This window comes from Haematobia irritans, chromosome 4 (assembly GCF_050003625.1).
Source record: "Haematobia irritans isolate KBUSLIRL chromosome 4, ASM5000362v1, whole genome shotgun sequence".
In the NCBI taxonomy this organism is placed as follows: Eukaryota; Metazoa; Arthropoda; class Insecta; order Diptera; family Muscidae; genus Haematobia; species Haematobia irritans.
Window position 1 is genome coordinate 19,177,215 of NC_134400.1, and position 17,383 is coordinate 19,194,597.

Sequence of the window (17,383 nt, forward strand, 5' to 3'; positions counted from 1 at the left end):
TTTTCTATAGAATTAGAATTTTGACAAAATTTTCCATAGAAATGAAATTTTGACAAAATTTTCTATAGAAATAAAATGTAAAAATAAAATAAATAAATAAAATGTTGACAAATTTTCTATAGAAATAACATTTTCAGAAAATTGTCTATAGAAATAAAATTTTGACAAAATTTTAAAACAAATATACATGGTACACTGAAAGAAGAAGTTTCTTTTCTGAGGAACAAACTCGGGTTTATTTGCTCTTTAAGAAAATACTTTGTAACAGCTGGGAAATTCGTTTGCCTACAGCAGAGCTTCCCAAATGGGGGGCGCGTCTCCCTAGGGGGCACCACGAGGTTCCAGCGGGGGGCGTAGCGTCATTGATACATTTTTTGGGGGGCGCGAAGCAAATTGGGTTGGGAAGCTCTGGTCTAAAGAAACAAAATTTTGACAAAATTTTCTATAGAAATAAAACTTTGAGAAAATTTTCTATAGAAATAAAATTTTGACAAAATTTTCTATAGAAATAAAACTTTGAGAAAATTTTCTATAGAAATAAAATGTTGACAAAATTTTTTATAGAAATAAAATTTTGAGAAAATTTTTTATAGAAATAAAAATTTTGACAAAAAATTTTTATAGAAATACAATTTTGACAAAAAATTTTTATAGAAATACAATTTTGACAAAATTTTCTATAGAAATAAAATTTTGACAAACATTTCTATAGAAATACAATTTTGACAAAATTTTCTATAGAAATACAATTTTGACAAACATTTCTATAGAAATACAATTTTGACAAAATTTTCTATAGAAATAAAATTTTGATAACAATTTCTATAGAAATAAAATGTTGACAAAATTTTCTATGGAAATAAAATGTTGACAAAAGTTTTTATAGAAATAAGATCTTCACAAATGTAATAAAAAAAAACGTTTAAAAAAGGAATAAATTACAAATTATAATTTAAAATTATTATTAATAATTATTTTGAGCAAACTGTAAAGTCGATTTAATGTGTGTATTTCCTACTGTGTTTACTTAGTTATTTTGTTTTTTTTTTTTCGAACATTTGTTGTTTACGATTCATTTTTTCCCAGTTAATTAAAGTTTTGGTATGACAATTTTGTTATTGGCTTGACAACGCATCGAAATATATGCCAGAGTCTTCATAAATTATGTCCGTCTGCAACGATGAAATCACCTATCTTAGGAATAATATGACATATAAGCTTGACATCAATATTTGTATATATGACGAGTACGAGGGTGGTCAGATAAAAGCTTGACTCAGTCACAAACACAGTTGCCACACGAACCAAATATCATCTACCAAAATTTGGAGTTAATTTTATCATAAAACTATCAAAAAGAACAAATACTATTTTGCAAAACTTTATTTTCATAGAAAATTTTGGCAAAATTTTATTTCTAAAGAAAAATTTGTCAAAATTTTTTTCTATAGGACAATTTGTCAAAATTTTATTTCTGTAGAAAATTTTGTCAAAATTTTATTTCAATAGAAAATTTTAATTTAAAAAAAAATTTCTCAAAATTTTATTTATATAGAAAAGTTTATTAAAATTTTATTTTTATGGAAACTTTTATCAAAATTTTATTTTTATGGAAACTTTTATCAAAATTTAATTTCTATGGAAAATTTTTTCAAAATTTTATTTCTATAGAAAATTTTGTCAACATTTTATTTCTAAAGAAAATTTTGTCAAAATTGTATTTCTATAGAAAAATGTTGTCAAAATTTTATTTCAATAGAAAATTTTATTAATTTTTTTATAAAAAATTTTTCAAAATTTTATTTGCATAGAAAAGTTTGTTGCAATTTCCTTTTCTGTAGAAAAGTTTTATTTTTATAGAAAATTCAAAATTTCAAAATTTTATTCCTGTAGGTGAGTATAATGTTTCGATTTTTCCACCAAAACGCTAAATTAAAAAAATACAAAAAAATATTTGAGGTCTTGTTAAATGACCATCAAATCTTGTTAAATTATGGATGAAAAAGATTCAAGGCATTGATTGCGAAACATTTTTTATTTCTAATTTAATTGATTCAAAAAAGTAACCGTGATATAGGTTTTCAGCTGGAAAACTAAACATAGTACCTACCTTTTAGCGGGATTTGAGCTCACCTACAATCTACGCCGAACGCCGAACAAAGGCGTTCTCGAAATAATGCATCGAAAAAAAGAGATAACTATTTTATAGGAAGAATGAACTTCCTCGTACAAAAATTGAACTATATTGTACTCCACATTTTGCGATTTCCACAAAGCGTAGTCAGAACCAGGAAAATGTAATGCCCTGTTGTACTTTTTAACTGCTGTTCACGAAATTACATCCTCTCATAGAAGAAAAAACGAACTAAAATTAAAGAAGAAAATCATTGGCGCCAAATCATGACCATTGTGGAAAATTTCGAAAAAATAATAAAATTTAACTAGTAGCAAATATTTTTTTTTTCTAATAAAAATAAGTTAAATTTAGCGTTTTGTTTAACTATGGACTTTTTCGGTGTGGGGGTAATTCACTAAAATTTCAATTGAATGCCGATGTGACAGTTTAACAATCTATTTCCTCGCCACTCTAAACAGGTATTACATGTGCTGAAAAATAATACAAACAATCGATAACAACGTGAATTTTCGATTTTATTCACGGGATTAGAGCTCACCCCCAAACGGCGAAGAAACACATGTCAGATCTGTTCTACCAGCATTTAAATTTTATTTGTTGTCTCATATATATGATGGAAAAATCTATCGATAACAACGTGATTATTCGAGCCTATTCTGGAAATGTGTGCTCATTTCCAAACCAAACGATGCGGAAACACATGACAGAGTTGTTCTACCAGCATATACTTTTTTTGCGAAAACCACTTTTTGTATCATACATATGCTGAAAAAATATAAACAAACAATAATAGCGTTAATATTTGAGTCTATTCTGGGAATTTGACCTTACCCACAATCCAAACCAGCATATACATTTTACTTGCGATTTTTTTACAAAATTCTCAACAGTAAAGCTGGCTACAGGCATCATTATTTGAGTGAAGTCATAAAATTCTTCGTAATGAAATTTTCATTGCAAATATTGTATATATTTCCACTTTTATAATAATTTTCAAATACATTTTTCTTTTGTATAATACTATGTTTTTTGTGTATGTTTATATGTTTGATTCAATATGATGAAAAAAAAAAGAAAACACTTATATATCTTAAATATAGGAGAACTAAATTAATGAAATTAAATTATACATGATAGGGGTATATGTAAAACTTAAACTAAAAATGGGGAAGAATTTCTAGGGAATTTTGTGGTGTTGTTGGGCTTATTTAGTATGGTGGTGGATGTTGATACTGTTGACCCATCATATTGGGTTGATTGGGCATTTGTCGTTGCAATTGAGCGACAAGATTTGGATTCTGTTGTTGGCCAACACTTTGATTTTGCGGTTGTCCCATACCTACTCCTCCACCAGCTGCTTGTGGTCCCATGCCTGTAAAGGAAAAACACATTCATTCAAAAAGCTCTGAATGATAATGATAAGCTATGTATTATGTTTCCGACTCTCAATCACGGTTGCCACAGTTGGTAAAATTCTACCAAAAATAAAATTTTGACAAAATTTTCTAAAGGAATAAAATTTTGACAAAATTTTCTATAGAAATAAAATTTTGACAAAATGTTCTATAGGAATAACATTTTGACAAAATTTTCTATAGGAATAACATTTTGACAAAATTTTCTATAGAAATAAAATTTTGTAAAATTTTCTATAGAAATAAAATTTTGACAAAATTTTCTAAAGGAATAAAATTTTGACAAAATTTTCTATAGAAATAAAATGTTGGCAAAATATTCTATAGAAATAAAATTTTGACAAAATTGTCTATAAAAATAAAATTTTGACAAAATTTTCTATAGAAATAAAATTTTGACAAAATTTTCTATAGAAATAAAATTTTGACAAAATTTTCTATAGAAATAAAATTTTTACAAAATATTCTATAGAAATAAAATTTTGACAAAAATTTCTATAAAAATAAAATTTAGACAAAATTTTCTATAGAAATAAAATTTTGACAAAATTTTCTATAGAAATAAAAATTTGACAAAATTTTCTATAAAAATAAATTTTGACAAAATTTTCTATAGAAATAAAATTTTGACAAAATTTTGTATAGAAATAAAATAATGCCAAAAGAGATTTGGTTGTTTGGTAGTTTTCTGGTAAAATTTTCTCCAAATGTTGGTAGATTTCTTTTTGGCTCGTATGGCAACCGTGCTCTCAATTCAATTTCATTCTGAATTCCAGCTTGAATCAACACTTATAAAAATTAATTCAGACTCTGAAATTTATAATAAGTTAGGATGAACTATGTTGGGTTTTAAAATGAAAATCACTAAAGAGGACTTTCACTAAACTGAAACTTTCGCAAACATATAATCTAGCTGTATATGGGAATTACCTTGCATCTGCATCATTTGTTGCATGCGTTGTTGCTGCTGGAATTGCTGTTGTGTCACACCTGGCTTTCCGCCCGTGGACTGTTGTCTTTGATAGGGTGGCACATTACCCTGTCCCATCATATTGTTCATGGTGACATTGGGAGTTTGATTCATATACTGACCTCTATTGCCTGGCATAGCACCTGGACCTCGTTGTTGTTGTTGGGCCATAAAATCTCCAGGATTGTTGCGTTGATTCATTTGATTGAATCCCCCCATAATATTGGCTTGCTGATTTGGCCCTGTGGCTTGGCTCATGCCTTGCTGTTGATATTGATTGAAGTTTTGGAATTGTCCAGATGCACCAGCATTTACCATGCCCTGATTGACACCAACAGCATTATTACCTACCCCAACACCGACACCAACATTTGGTTGCATCATTCCACCGGTGACCATGCCACTATTCATATTAGGATTATTTGCGGCACCACTCGATCCCATCATGCCCGCATTTTGATTCATACCCATTTGGGTATTAGCTTGATTCATGCCCTGAGCTGACATTTGCTGTTGCATCATTGGATTTTGTCCGCCCATTGCCTGGCCACTCATAGCAACCTGATTACTCATGCCGGGAGCTATTTGATTGGGTGCCACTCCTCCCATTTGATTTGGTGCCATTCCTCGCATGCCACTACGTCCAAATTGTTGTTGTTGCATTTGTTGTTGCTGCACTGGATTGAGGCCGCCAGGTTGTTGCTGTGTAGCCATGCCTTGTGGCTGGCGCTGTTGTTGTTGCTGCTGCATGGCATTGAAATTGGGATTATTTTGATTGAAGGTTGGCGTTGATCGCTGGCGTAACATATTATGAAGGGCCTGTTTGGAATTGTTGATGGGAGGACGTTCAAATCGATTCACTGCAGGAATAGACAAAAAAAGAAAATATTTTGTTAATAATATTCAACATTCTTAACACAGTGACCTTAAATTTAATGTTTGCTACCCATAAGCAATGTAAGGATATTTTTGAGAAACTTTGTTATTGTTTAGATTTTTTATCTTCCTCAATCCCGGTATGGATCTTTAGCGAAATTTTCCTACCCACAATAAATACATAGCAACTTTTTAAATAGAAATTTTGTGAGGACCATGTTATCGACTGTTTACAGTTTTACGATTTTTGTTTTAATTTCTAGATTGATTTATGAGTCTAACCCCAATTTTCAGGAAGCTCCGTTAGCTAACGAACTTTTAAACCGTACTATGGACATGTCTGTCATCTTGTCTATATATTTCATATGCCAGTTAGGAACTTAACTGCTAAAAATTTTTCAGTTAAAGTTAACCGGAGAGAAGATATTTGATTTTACTTTCTGCTAACTGGGAGTTAAAGTCTAACGGAGATACATGAAAATGGCAGTAAGAGTGTTATCAAATGTCAAACTTACTCTGTTGCATTCCTTGCTGTTGTTGATAGAATTGCTGTTGTTGTTGCTGTTGCATAGGATGGAATTGATTTTGACCTTGCCATTGTTGTTGCTGAGGATTTATACCACCTTGTTGCATAGTCTGTGGTCCACCGGGTCCCATAAAGTTCATTTGTTGATTTTGTTGTGGATTACCAACATTCATTTGTTGCGGCATATTACCTGGGACACCTTGCATTTGTTGTTGCTGTATCATAGCATTGGGATTTTGTTGCATCATTTGATTTGGATTGAATTGTTGCATATTAACCTTAAAGGGACATAGTTATATAATTAAACTCATTTCTATAGAAATAAACTTTTGCAAAATAAAATATAGAAATAAAATTTTGAGATTTTCTAGAGTAATAAAATTTTGAAAAAAAATTCTTTAGAAATAAAATTTTGAGAAAATTTTCTATAGTAATGAAATTTTGAAAAAATTTTCTATGGAAATAAAATTTTGCAAAAATTTTCTATAGAAATAAAATTTTGCAAAAATTTCCAAAAAATTTCTATAGAAATAAAATTTTGCAAAAATTTCTATAGAAATAAAATTTTGCAAAAATTTCCTATACAAATAAAATTTTTAGAAAATTTCTATAGAAGTAAAATTTGGAGAAATTTTCAATAGAAATAAAATTTTGAAAAAATTTTCTATAGAAATAAAATTTTGACAAAACTTTCTATAGAAATAAAATTTTGAAAAAATTTTCTATAGAAATAAAATTTTGACAAGATTTTCTAAAGAAATATAATTTTGACAAAATTTTCTATAGAAATAAAATTTTGAAAAAATTTCCTATAGAAATAAAATTTTGAAAAAAAAATTCTTTAGAAATAAAATTTTGAGAAAATTTTCTATAGTAATAAAATTTTGAAAAAATGTTCCTTAGAAATAAAATTTTGAGAAAATTTTCTATAGTAATAACATTTTGAAAAAATTTTCTTTCCTTTTATAAAAAGAAGTATTCCTATTAAAACATACAAAATAGAATTATCTTTTCTTGTTTCTTACTTAATTATATACTTCTCAGTTTTGTGTAAATGATTGTTTATTATAAGTATTCAACATCTTTTTTGCACACCTTATGTATTATTATTTATGAATATTGTATGAAACTCTAGAGAGTAGTCCATTGTAATTATTTTATTTTGGCCAAATAGGCTTAGATTTACATGCTCTGAATGAATGAATAAATAAATAAATACAATTTTGAGAAAATGTTCTATAGTAATAAAAATTTTTTATAGAAATACATGTTGACAAAAATTTCTATAGAAATAAAATTTTGACAACATTTTCTATAGAAATAAAATTTTGTACAAATTTTCTATAGAAATAAAATTGTTCAAAAATTTACTATAGAAATAAAATTTTGAAAAAAAAAAATCTTTAGAAATAAAATATTGAGAAAATTTTCTATAGTAATAAAATTTTGAAAAAAATTTCCTTAGAAATAAAATTTTGAGAAAATTTTCTATGAAATAAAATTTGGCAAAATTTTTCTATAGAAAGACAATTTTGCATAAATTTTCTATAGAAATACAATTTTGCAAAAATATTCTATAGAAATACAATTTTGCAAAAATTTTCTATAGAAATAAAATTTTGCAAAAATTTTCTATAGAAATAAATTTTTGAGAAAATTTTCTATGGAAATAAAATTTTAAGAAAATTTCTATAGAAATACATGTTGACAAAATTTTCTATAGAAATAAAATGTTGAGAAAATTTTCTATGAAATAAAATTTTGACAAAATTTTCTATAGAAATAAAATGTTGACAAAATTTTTTTTAAATAAAATTTTGACAAAATTTTCTATAGAAATAAAATTTTGACAACATTTTCTATAGAAATAAAATTTTGTAAAAATTTTCTATAGAAATAAAATTGTCCAAAAATTTTCTATAGAAATAATATTTTGCAAAAATCTTCTATAGAAATAAAATTTTTAGAAAATTTTCTATAGAAGTAAAACTTGGCAAAAATTGTCTATAGAAATAAAATTTTGAGAAAATTTTCTATGAAATAAAATTTGGCAAAATTTTTCTATAGAAAGACAATTTTGCATAAATTTTCTATAGAAATACAATTTTGCAAAAATTTTCTATAGAAATACAATTTTGCAAAAATTTTCTATAGAAATAAAATTTTGCAAAAATTTTCTATAAACATAAATTTTTAAGAAAATTTTCTATAGAAATAAAATTTTGAGAAACAAAGTTTTAAGAAAATTTTCTATAGAAATACATGTTGACAAAATTTTCTATAGAAATAAAATTTTGACAAAATTTTCTATGAAATAAAATTTTGACAAAATTTTCTATGAAATAAAATTTTGACAAAATTTTCTATAGAAATAAAATTTTGCAAAAATTTTCTATGAAATAAAATTTTGACAAAATTTTCTATAGAAATAAAATTTTGTAAAAATTTTCTATAGAAATAAAATTTTGCAAAAATGTTGTCTAGAAATAAAATTTTGCAAAAATTTTCTATAGAAATAAAATTGTCCAAAAATGTTCTATAGAAGTAAAATTTGGCAAAAATTGTCTATATAAATAAAATTTTGAGAAAATTTTCTATGAAATAAAATTTGGCAAAATTTTTCGATAGAAAGACAATTTTGCATAAATTTTCTATAGAAATACAATTTTGCAAAAATTTTCTATATAAATACAATTTTGCAAAAATTTTCTATAGAAATAAAATTTTTCTATAGAAATAAATTTTTGAGAAAATTTTCTATAGAAATAAAATTTTACAAAATAAAATTTTTTTGTTTGGTAGATTATTTGTGATACGTGTAACAGGTGATTTGAACCTCTCCATGGCCCCTATGGAATTTTTCTATCCTTTTCATATTTTCATCTCATTGTGTATCATTAAAGATTCCTGTTAAACTGTGGAAATTACTTACATTTGAACCCATTTGCATATTCATTTGCATTTGTCCCATTTGTTGTTGTGTATTCATTGGTTGCTGTTGTTGTTGGGCCACTTGTTGCTGCTGTTGTACCATCTGTTGCTGCTGTTGTTGTTGCTGTTGCTGCTGCTGTTGTTGTTGCTGGTTTAGTGTTTGCTGCTGACCATTTTGTTGTTGGCCCTGTTGATTGACTTGTGGTCCCGTTATCGATTGAGTTGGTTGTTGAGCATTTACCGGTGGTGTTTTTGGATTCTTGGGCTTACGTTTACGTGTTGTGCCTTTACCGCGGCCACGACCCGTGACCACTGCACTAGGTGATTGATCAACTGAGGAAGGAGTATCGGCTTTCATTTCATCCTTCTGCAAGAAAGTAGGTGTTGGTGTCTTTTACCAAGGCAAAAAAAGAACACAATTAAAATAAAAATTATAAACAAACAAAACAAAAAGAATAAAAAAATAAAATTATAGAGGACAAAATCAAAAAATAAATAAATACCACAATCTTTTCTGGAACAGGTTCAACCTCTTCGGGTGGCAAGGGTAAAGGTTCATAAAAATAGTGACTTGGTTTAGCCAAACTATGAGTGTGATATTTAAGATTGCGATGAGCCTCCTCATATGTTAAAGGTTTACGCTCTAATTTAACGGCCCCAAACCAAACCCAAGACAAAGGAGCCGGATTTTTATGACCTTCCAATATATCCCATACAGAAATTCTTTGTTTATCTGAGACACGAAGTTGCTTTTTATCCATATCATTGATTTTATTGCCTTTTTGATCCACGCCAGCTGGTTCACAGGATATAACCTAAAATGCATACATAATACGCGCCTTTGACAAAACCAACAATGGGTAATTGTGATGATGGTATACTCACCTCTGTAGGTTGCTTGTATAAAGGCAACAATTGCCTTATAACCTTAATTGAAGCATTATTCTTTTCACCTATTTCTTTTTTAAGTTTTTTCATTAAATTGGAATAAAACTTTTCATCTCTTTCAGATTGACCATCGGAGACTAAAGTGGAATGCACTAATGTGGTTAACATATCCACCACAGTGGTGAAAAGTTCTCTGTAAGATAGTAAAACAAAAAAAATTAAATGCTAACACAAAATCAAATAGTTCCACACTCTTACCTATTGGAACTTTGATCTATGACACCCTGACATACTAATTGGGCCAGTAATATGGCCCAGTCCGTTATGGAAGTTCCATTCTTTAGTATAGAGTCAAACATACCACCCACCAGGGAAAATCGTAATTGCAAGGCATCCAACATTTCTTCACGGCCCTGTGGATCATCAACACCGCCCATGGTATCGAACTTTTGTAAAAATAAAAAGTTAATAAAATAACAATTAGGCCATTTCTGGATGAATGGACTCCTAGATGTTATCTTACCTCAGCATAGGATTGTAAACATTGCGACAATTGTGAATACAATGATACCAACAAACTCTCTTTGTACTCATCTTGACCTTTGAGGCAAGTCAAAATTAAACCCAAAAATGGTTGATAATTAAGAGGCATTTTTTTATTTCGTGCTGTGCCATTTGAGCCACCACTATAACTACTGCTGGCACTGCCACAGCTATTGCTCTTTTCACGCTCATCTCCACTGCACGAACTATTATTATCGGCTTTGGAGGATTTTGAAAAATAATTCATGCTTTCCAGAACTTGACCGGCCACACGTAATATACGACCCTGCACAGCAGGCGTTAGATTCGAAACAAGTGGGCCCACCAACCATGTCGATGGTTTGGGGCGATGCTCTATCTTACCACCATTTGGTGAAATAACTTCCTCCATGAGAAATACATCAATAGCTGCCCGAGCTACGGTATCCAACCAGGTCATGAGCTCTGAGGCATTATTCATACTTTGTTTATGCATCAATTGTAAATCCAACAATGATATTCGCAAAGTCCATTGGCCTAGATTCTCTAAAATGCGTACAATCATTGCACGTTGATCCAACTCAGAGATGACATTATATTCGGCTTCCGAATAACATATCATGTGTAAGATAGATTGAGATTGTTTAGGTGTTAGCATATCATCGATAACCATATCGCATAGTTTATCGGAATTTTTTAGACATCGCTCCAGAACATGTTCCTGAGCACAGATTTGTTTGAGCACATGCTGGGCGAATTCCAGCAGTGATATTTGATCTCCTCCAGGGCCTTGATTGGTATTCAGCGGCGTCGTCGAAAGAGGCTGAGACATATCGTGATCATGATCTCCCGCCAGACTTGTCAAATCGCTGGTACCCAAAATTTGACTTATATCCACAGGACGATCATTACTTTTAGGGGTACTTCCGGGATGTACTGGTGTATTGAATCCACTTCCCCGTTTATTGCCACTACCAAATGCACCCGATGAAGAACTGTTGCTTGGCATGGTGGGTGTTTTGAGGGCCGTTGTATCTACCACTATTAAAATAGCCTTAAGTACCGCCAGTACGGCTTCCAGGGGTATATTTTTATGGGCAGCTATGAGTAGATGACGATCGCAACTTAGTTTAATATTGGTCGAACTATTGACGGCATTTAATGGGTTTGGTGAAGTACTAACTGAATACATTCCAGGCTGAGGTATTTCAATAGTTTTGAAAAGTTTCAATACCAGATGACAGGTTAAGCGGGCACCTAGAACAAACAATTTTCTATGAGACTTAAGTTATTGGAAAAATATAATATTGATCACAGCTCCTACCCTCCCATTCTATACTTAAAACACTAAACCAATTAAACGTTATTAATTACTATTAAATTATCTATAAATTAACTGATTTCAAACATGAAACTGAATTATGAATGAATGCCTTTGTTAAAAATGTGAATGGATGGACATTCAAACGAATTTTTTCTATAGGGTCCATATCATAAGAAATGCATTGGTATTTGTGCTATCGATATATCGACGTTTTGGATTTTGGTCATATCGTAAATATATGGCAATAATGTGTTAGAGGCAACAAACGAAATGTTCACTATTTTTCATATCAAAAATTCGTGAGGGTCTGTAGGGACTGCAACAGTCTTATCGACATCCTAATGAAGTTTACCTTAAATGTGGTATCCATAATAAAATATCACTATTATGACGAAATAGCCGTAATGGTATTTATAGATTGTCTACATTTTGCTCACATAGTAAATACAACCAAAAACAGTCTTATCGACAAACCAACGAAGTTTTCCTCAAATGTGCTACCTATCAGAAAAGTATGAACTTTCCTATTGAAAACTCCGAGATTTTTTTTTGTCCTACACAGAAAACAATATTATAAAAATATTTCCAATTAAAAAAAGTTGATTGAAGATGAAAACTTTTTGAATTAAAAAAATAATTGATAGCATTAACATTTTAATCAAACTAGAAATATTAAATCAATGATTTTTTTTTTAAATAATTAAAATTGAAGAAATTTTAATAAAAAAAATTAGTTGGATGGAATGAGAAAAAGTTTTGTTTTCTGTGTATAATCAACAAACATCAAAAAATTCTTTCCCTGTGGGGTCCCTATCGAATGCTAACATTTTACTTCCATAAAAAACACATTGAAAAAGCTCGAATAAAATTTTGACAAAATTTTCTATAAAAATAATTTTTTTGAAAATTTTCTATATAAAATAAAATTTTGTAAAAATTTCCAATAGAAATAAAATTTGGACAAAAATTTCTATAAAAATAAAATTTTGACAAATTTTCCTTTGGAAATAAAATTTTGACGAAAAATCTATAGAAATAAAATTTTGACAAAATTTTCTATAGAAATAAAATGTTGACAAAATTTTCTATAGAAATAAAATGTTGACAAAATTTTCTATAGAAATAAAATTTTGACAAAATTTTCTATAGAAATAAAATTTTGACAAAATTTTCTATAGAAATAAAATTTTGACAAAAATTTTCTATAGAAATAAAATTTTGACAAAATTTTTCTATAGAAAAAAAAATTTGACAAAATTTTCTATAGAAATAAAATTTTGACAAAAATTTTCCATAGAAATAAAATTTTGACAAAATTTTCTATAGAAATAAAATTTTGACAAAAATTTTCCATAGAAAAAAAATTTCACAAAATTTTCTATAGAAATAAAATTTTGCAAAAATTTTCTATATATAACTAAAAAAATAGTAATAATAAATTGAAATAAATTTTGTAAATATACTATGACATAAAACAAATGGCTACATTTAATTTTCTTACCCGATTCAGCATCAGCGGTTATCTCACAACCATCCGGATAAGCATTGGCCAAAGTGGGTAAAGCAAAGTTAAGTACAAAATCAGCCAAGGAAAAGCAGTGACGGGCAACCAATATGCATATGAAGACCGCTAAAGAATTATGAATCTTACTATTCTGTATATCAATCTGGCTTAGTTGGGGATAACGTTTTTTATTGGTCGCATTACAAATGCTACACAATGCAGCTATCCATTCCTCGGACAAGGCATTACATCCAGCTGTTAACTCAGCACAAGCAATGGCTATATCATTTAAACGATCATTATCGGTCTCATGACATACAGCAAATATAACATTCGATACAAAACTATAGATATTAGCAGATGACTCATGGAGTTGTCTTAGCCAAAGGGGGTCGATTTTGCCTCCACGCTTGGGTGATGTAAAGAACTCTTGCATAAATTGGGGATTACTTGATTGTGGTACCATACCTAATTGCTCGGGATGATTTATAATGTCTTTAAATTTTTTAATATTTGTAATTTGCAAAAAGAATTCGGTCTCTTGATCTTTGGAACGCAATAGACTGCAAGCTTCATAGAGATCGTTAAGATAGGCTAGAATACAGCGTTCAGCCGAACTACATTCGGCTGGATTGGTGACATGTTTTATGATACGACACAGGCCTTCAAACACAGAAATAGTTTGATCGGGCGATAGCAGTAAACAACTGTGATATCTTCTTAAAATGCCCACAATATACAATCCCAGCGAGGTGGTATAACTGCGAATCATATTCGATTTTTTAGCCTGTAATTGATTCTCTACTTCGGGTAGTTCCTTTAATATTTGATCGCACAATTCCAATAGGCTATGGATATTCAAAGCCATTTCCATAAGATCAAAGAGGAAGGCCACATGTTCCTGTACCGGAAGATAATTATTGCTGCCAACAGCAAAACCGTTGAGTTGTTCCAACACTGTGGCAGCACATTGAGAGGTCACAACATGCTGATCGAAATAAGCCATATTTTGGCATTTGCTGGTTGTAGCTTCAAAATTGAATTCATTGCGTGAATGCTTCTTAACTTTACCACCCTCGGCCACATCAATACTAAATTTTTTAGTAAAGAGTTTACAAATTTCCTTTGACATTTTCTTGACAGCATGTTTCTTTTCATCACGTTCCTTGCCCACGCCAAAGAGTAGAATATAACGTTGATTCGATTCACTGCTATATGACATGGAAGGATCATCCTGAGGTATGGGAAAATGTTTGGTATATATGTAATGTCGTGATATGGAAGAACTATTATTGTGCTCGGGAATTTTTGGACTATCTGGAGCTTGAACTTGACCCTTTTCTTTGATGTTTTGTAAGATTTTTTCCAAATCATCGTCCACATTGGAATCATCATACTCATTGTGTTTGAAATCCAGGCCACTGGTAAAATCTTCATCAAAACCCTGATTAACGGGTGGTGAAACGGGCTTATTAGACACCGGATTTGTAATGGTATTGCCTATGGTGGTGGTTGTTGTTGTTTTTGTATTATTCAAAGCTGTCCCATTCATACCATTAGCACCTTCCAAGAGGTCACCTCGTGATATCAGCGTGTACATATAGGCATTGTGTGAGAAAACATCATGACGTATGAGAGCACTAAATAGATGTACCAAATTGGTAAATTGTGTACGATTTGTGACAGTTCCATTTTCATCGAGTACAGGAGCATCATGGTCAAGGAAATTCATAAGGACCGATTGGAATACTGGCAATCCGCCAATAAGACCAGCCCCCGAAGCAATAGAATCCTTGTCATCGTTTGCATTGTTGCCATTACTCTGGCCATTGTTCATATCGTCTTGGCATGGAGTTGTAACTTCGATTTGTCGTTTGTCCAATAATATGGCCACAACAACGGCGCGATGTTCACCCCATCTGCAAGATATAGAATTTTGTAAGCCACATATTAAAAAAAGAAAAATGTGGTAAAGTAATTTCATTTTGCTCAAAAATTCTGTAACCCACTACACACTCACCTTTGACTGGATACCGCCCATTCACATAAAATCTTTACAGTATTACCATCCACGGTGCTAGCATCATATTCTTGTCTAATCTCTTTCATTTCACCATTGGGTCCCACTTCTTGGCGGACGCTAACAAAGGGTTGAAATATATTCGCATACAATGTATCAATGGAATTCGACTGATCCATCAAATCAAAACAATGCGAATCCAAGTGATCCAGAATTGTCAAAACATGAGTATATGAATTTTTATTGGCATTTTGCCATTTTTCCGCAAACCAACGGGCCTCGGCATGTTTGGAACGTATAACTATATCCGATTCAATGGAACGCAACTGACGACGGACCTCACCATTAGTTAGGGGACATTTACTGGGCATTGGCAGAGCCGACGGAGCCAAAGGCAAATGGTCCAAAGGACTACCACATAAAGCTGCCGGTGCACGATTTTCACCAATACCACACCAAACCATGGCAGTGGGACATTCTATTGTTATGATCTGTAGAATGGTGCTTAAATACAGAACAATGTCGCGGTGGTGGGGGCAGGTAAGGTATTCATTTAGAGCCATTTCATATGGATCTAAAGCCATTTTCTTCTTATCCATATCCTCATCAACATCCATGGCGGTTACACCGGCGGGAAGTAAATGTTTTTGATTACCATTAATTTGTTGCTGTTCTATTACACCATTTAAGAGGTTCGACAACTTTTTGGCCACGATATATGCCATTTTTCGGCATAGCCTTTCCGATTGTACAAAATCGTGCATGTATTGCATTGCAAATGTCAATATTAATTTCTTCAAAGATTCATCGAAAGTGCTCTGGGTTCGCATTTTATCCAAAAGCTCGAGAATCCAATTAAGAAATTCTTGTCGGTCGAGTAGAGATTCTTCGTGCATGTACTTGCTAAGTTGAGCACAATAATTCCAATATTTTAAGGCATTGCGACTGTCTTCAAAGTTGCTGCCCGTTCCTGATATGGATGAACCAGACCCTGGTATATTGTTTCCACTAGGCATACTATTCTGGTTGCTTGAACATCCCACCATGGGTGTGCTATTGTTACTTATTGGCCCAGCAGAGGTTTGATTATTGGCTGGGCTTAGCATAGGAACTGGACTAGCCATTGAGGGCACTGTAGTCAATGAGGTGGAAGCATGAGAAGTTGAATTAATTGGAGGTGGATTTTGTGTTGCTGGGGCTCCATGGCCACTCATAAGTGCTCGTTCAGCTGGTGTACCTAAAATTAAACAAATTAGCATATCAAATATGCTCTTCGGGCTATATGTACTTACATTTTTCACTTAGGTGATAGTACTCCTGTAATTTTGGAAGCAAATCCTTCATAAATTTCACCATAATTCCGGTCCATTCCGTCACTGGATCGACGAGATTTCTCTTTTTGTTTTTCGATTCCGACACACTTGCTGTGTAGGCTGCACTTAGTTTAATAAACCAAGTAGCCCTTTGCATATTCACTTGATGATCACACAATGTAATGAGTATCTCTTCTTTTTTATTGAACGATGGTGCCTTCTTAGCTAAACTTAATAGCGGCTTATTTCCGGCCAAATCCTTAAACCATGCATCGAGAGCAGTTTTGGTTCTAGGAGATACTGGCCAAAAATTATCCTTGAAATTTATTTGCTGTTTTTTCCGTACAGTATCTTGCAGGGTCATTAACTCTTCCTTTTTTGCCAATATGGCATTGAAAAATGACGCCACCTTACTGGCATTAACATTAGATGTATGGGCAGTGCCAAATTCATCGGAGAGCGGGGGCATTGTAGCGAAACCATGCTTTACATTCGAAGGCGTTAGTTCGTCCTCCCTTTGTTTAGCATCCTGAGGATAAACATCTGGTGGTCCCAGACGGGACCGTTTTAGAGGTCGTTTCTCTTGAAGCAATAACATTTTGTTCCTGGTCTCGATCACTCGGTATTCCTATATATTCACTACACCATGAAAATCTGTCAAAATCTGCTTAGCACAGGCGGCTTTGCATTTTTTTTAATTTTCTATTGTTTTTAAAGCGAATGTCCACTATCCACTATTCAGTATTTTTTTTTTTTTGTTTTGATTTTGAGGTTAAGGCCGGTATGCACCTCTAGCGAAAAATTTCATTCCCATAAGAAATGCATTGCTATTTATGCTAACGAAATTTTCGGTAGCGTTCAATTTCGTAAGCTGGTACGCACCTCTAATGAAAATAACAGGGTTGTCAAAAGCATATTTTGGCAGCAAACATTTAATTTATTACAATCATTGTGTGC

The 17,383-nt window shown here is 31.2% G+C and overlaps 1 protein-coding gene across 2 annotated transcripts; it reads right to left on the reverse strand.

Moving 5' to 3' along the window:
• Positions 1-3,085: 3,085 nt before the first annotated feature.
• Positions 3,086-17,168, reverse strand: kto (mediator complex subunit kohtalo). 2 transcript variants are annotated; one of them, XM_075303323.1, is made up of 11 exons: positions 16,406-17,168; positions 15,114-16,350; positions 13,091-15,012; positions 10,267-11,522; positions 10,002-10,189; positions 9,741-9,936; positions 9,359-9,670; positions 8,857-9,222; positions 5,914-6,202; positions 4,483-5,382; positions 3,086-3,509 (listed from the first exon to the last, which is right to left on the reverse strand). In XM_075303323.1, exons 1-11 carry the CDS (start codon positions 17,022-17,024, stop codon positions 3,346-3,348), a joined length of 7,449 nt encoding a protein of 2,482 aa, XP_075159438.1. In that variant the 5' UTR covers positions 17,025-17,168; the 3' UTR covers positions 3,086-3,345. The 2 variants fall into 2 exon arrangements, with proteins under 2 accessions (XP_075159438.1, XP_075159437.1); XM_075303322.1 differs by having other exon boundaries at positions 8,857-9,246.
• Positions 17,169-17,383: the final 215 nt, after the last annotated feature.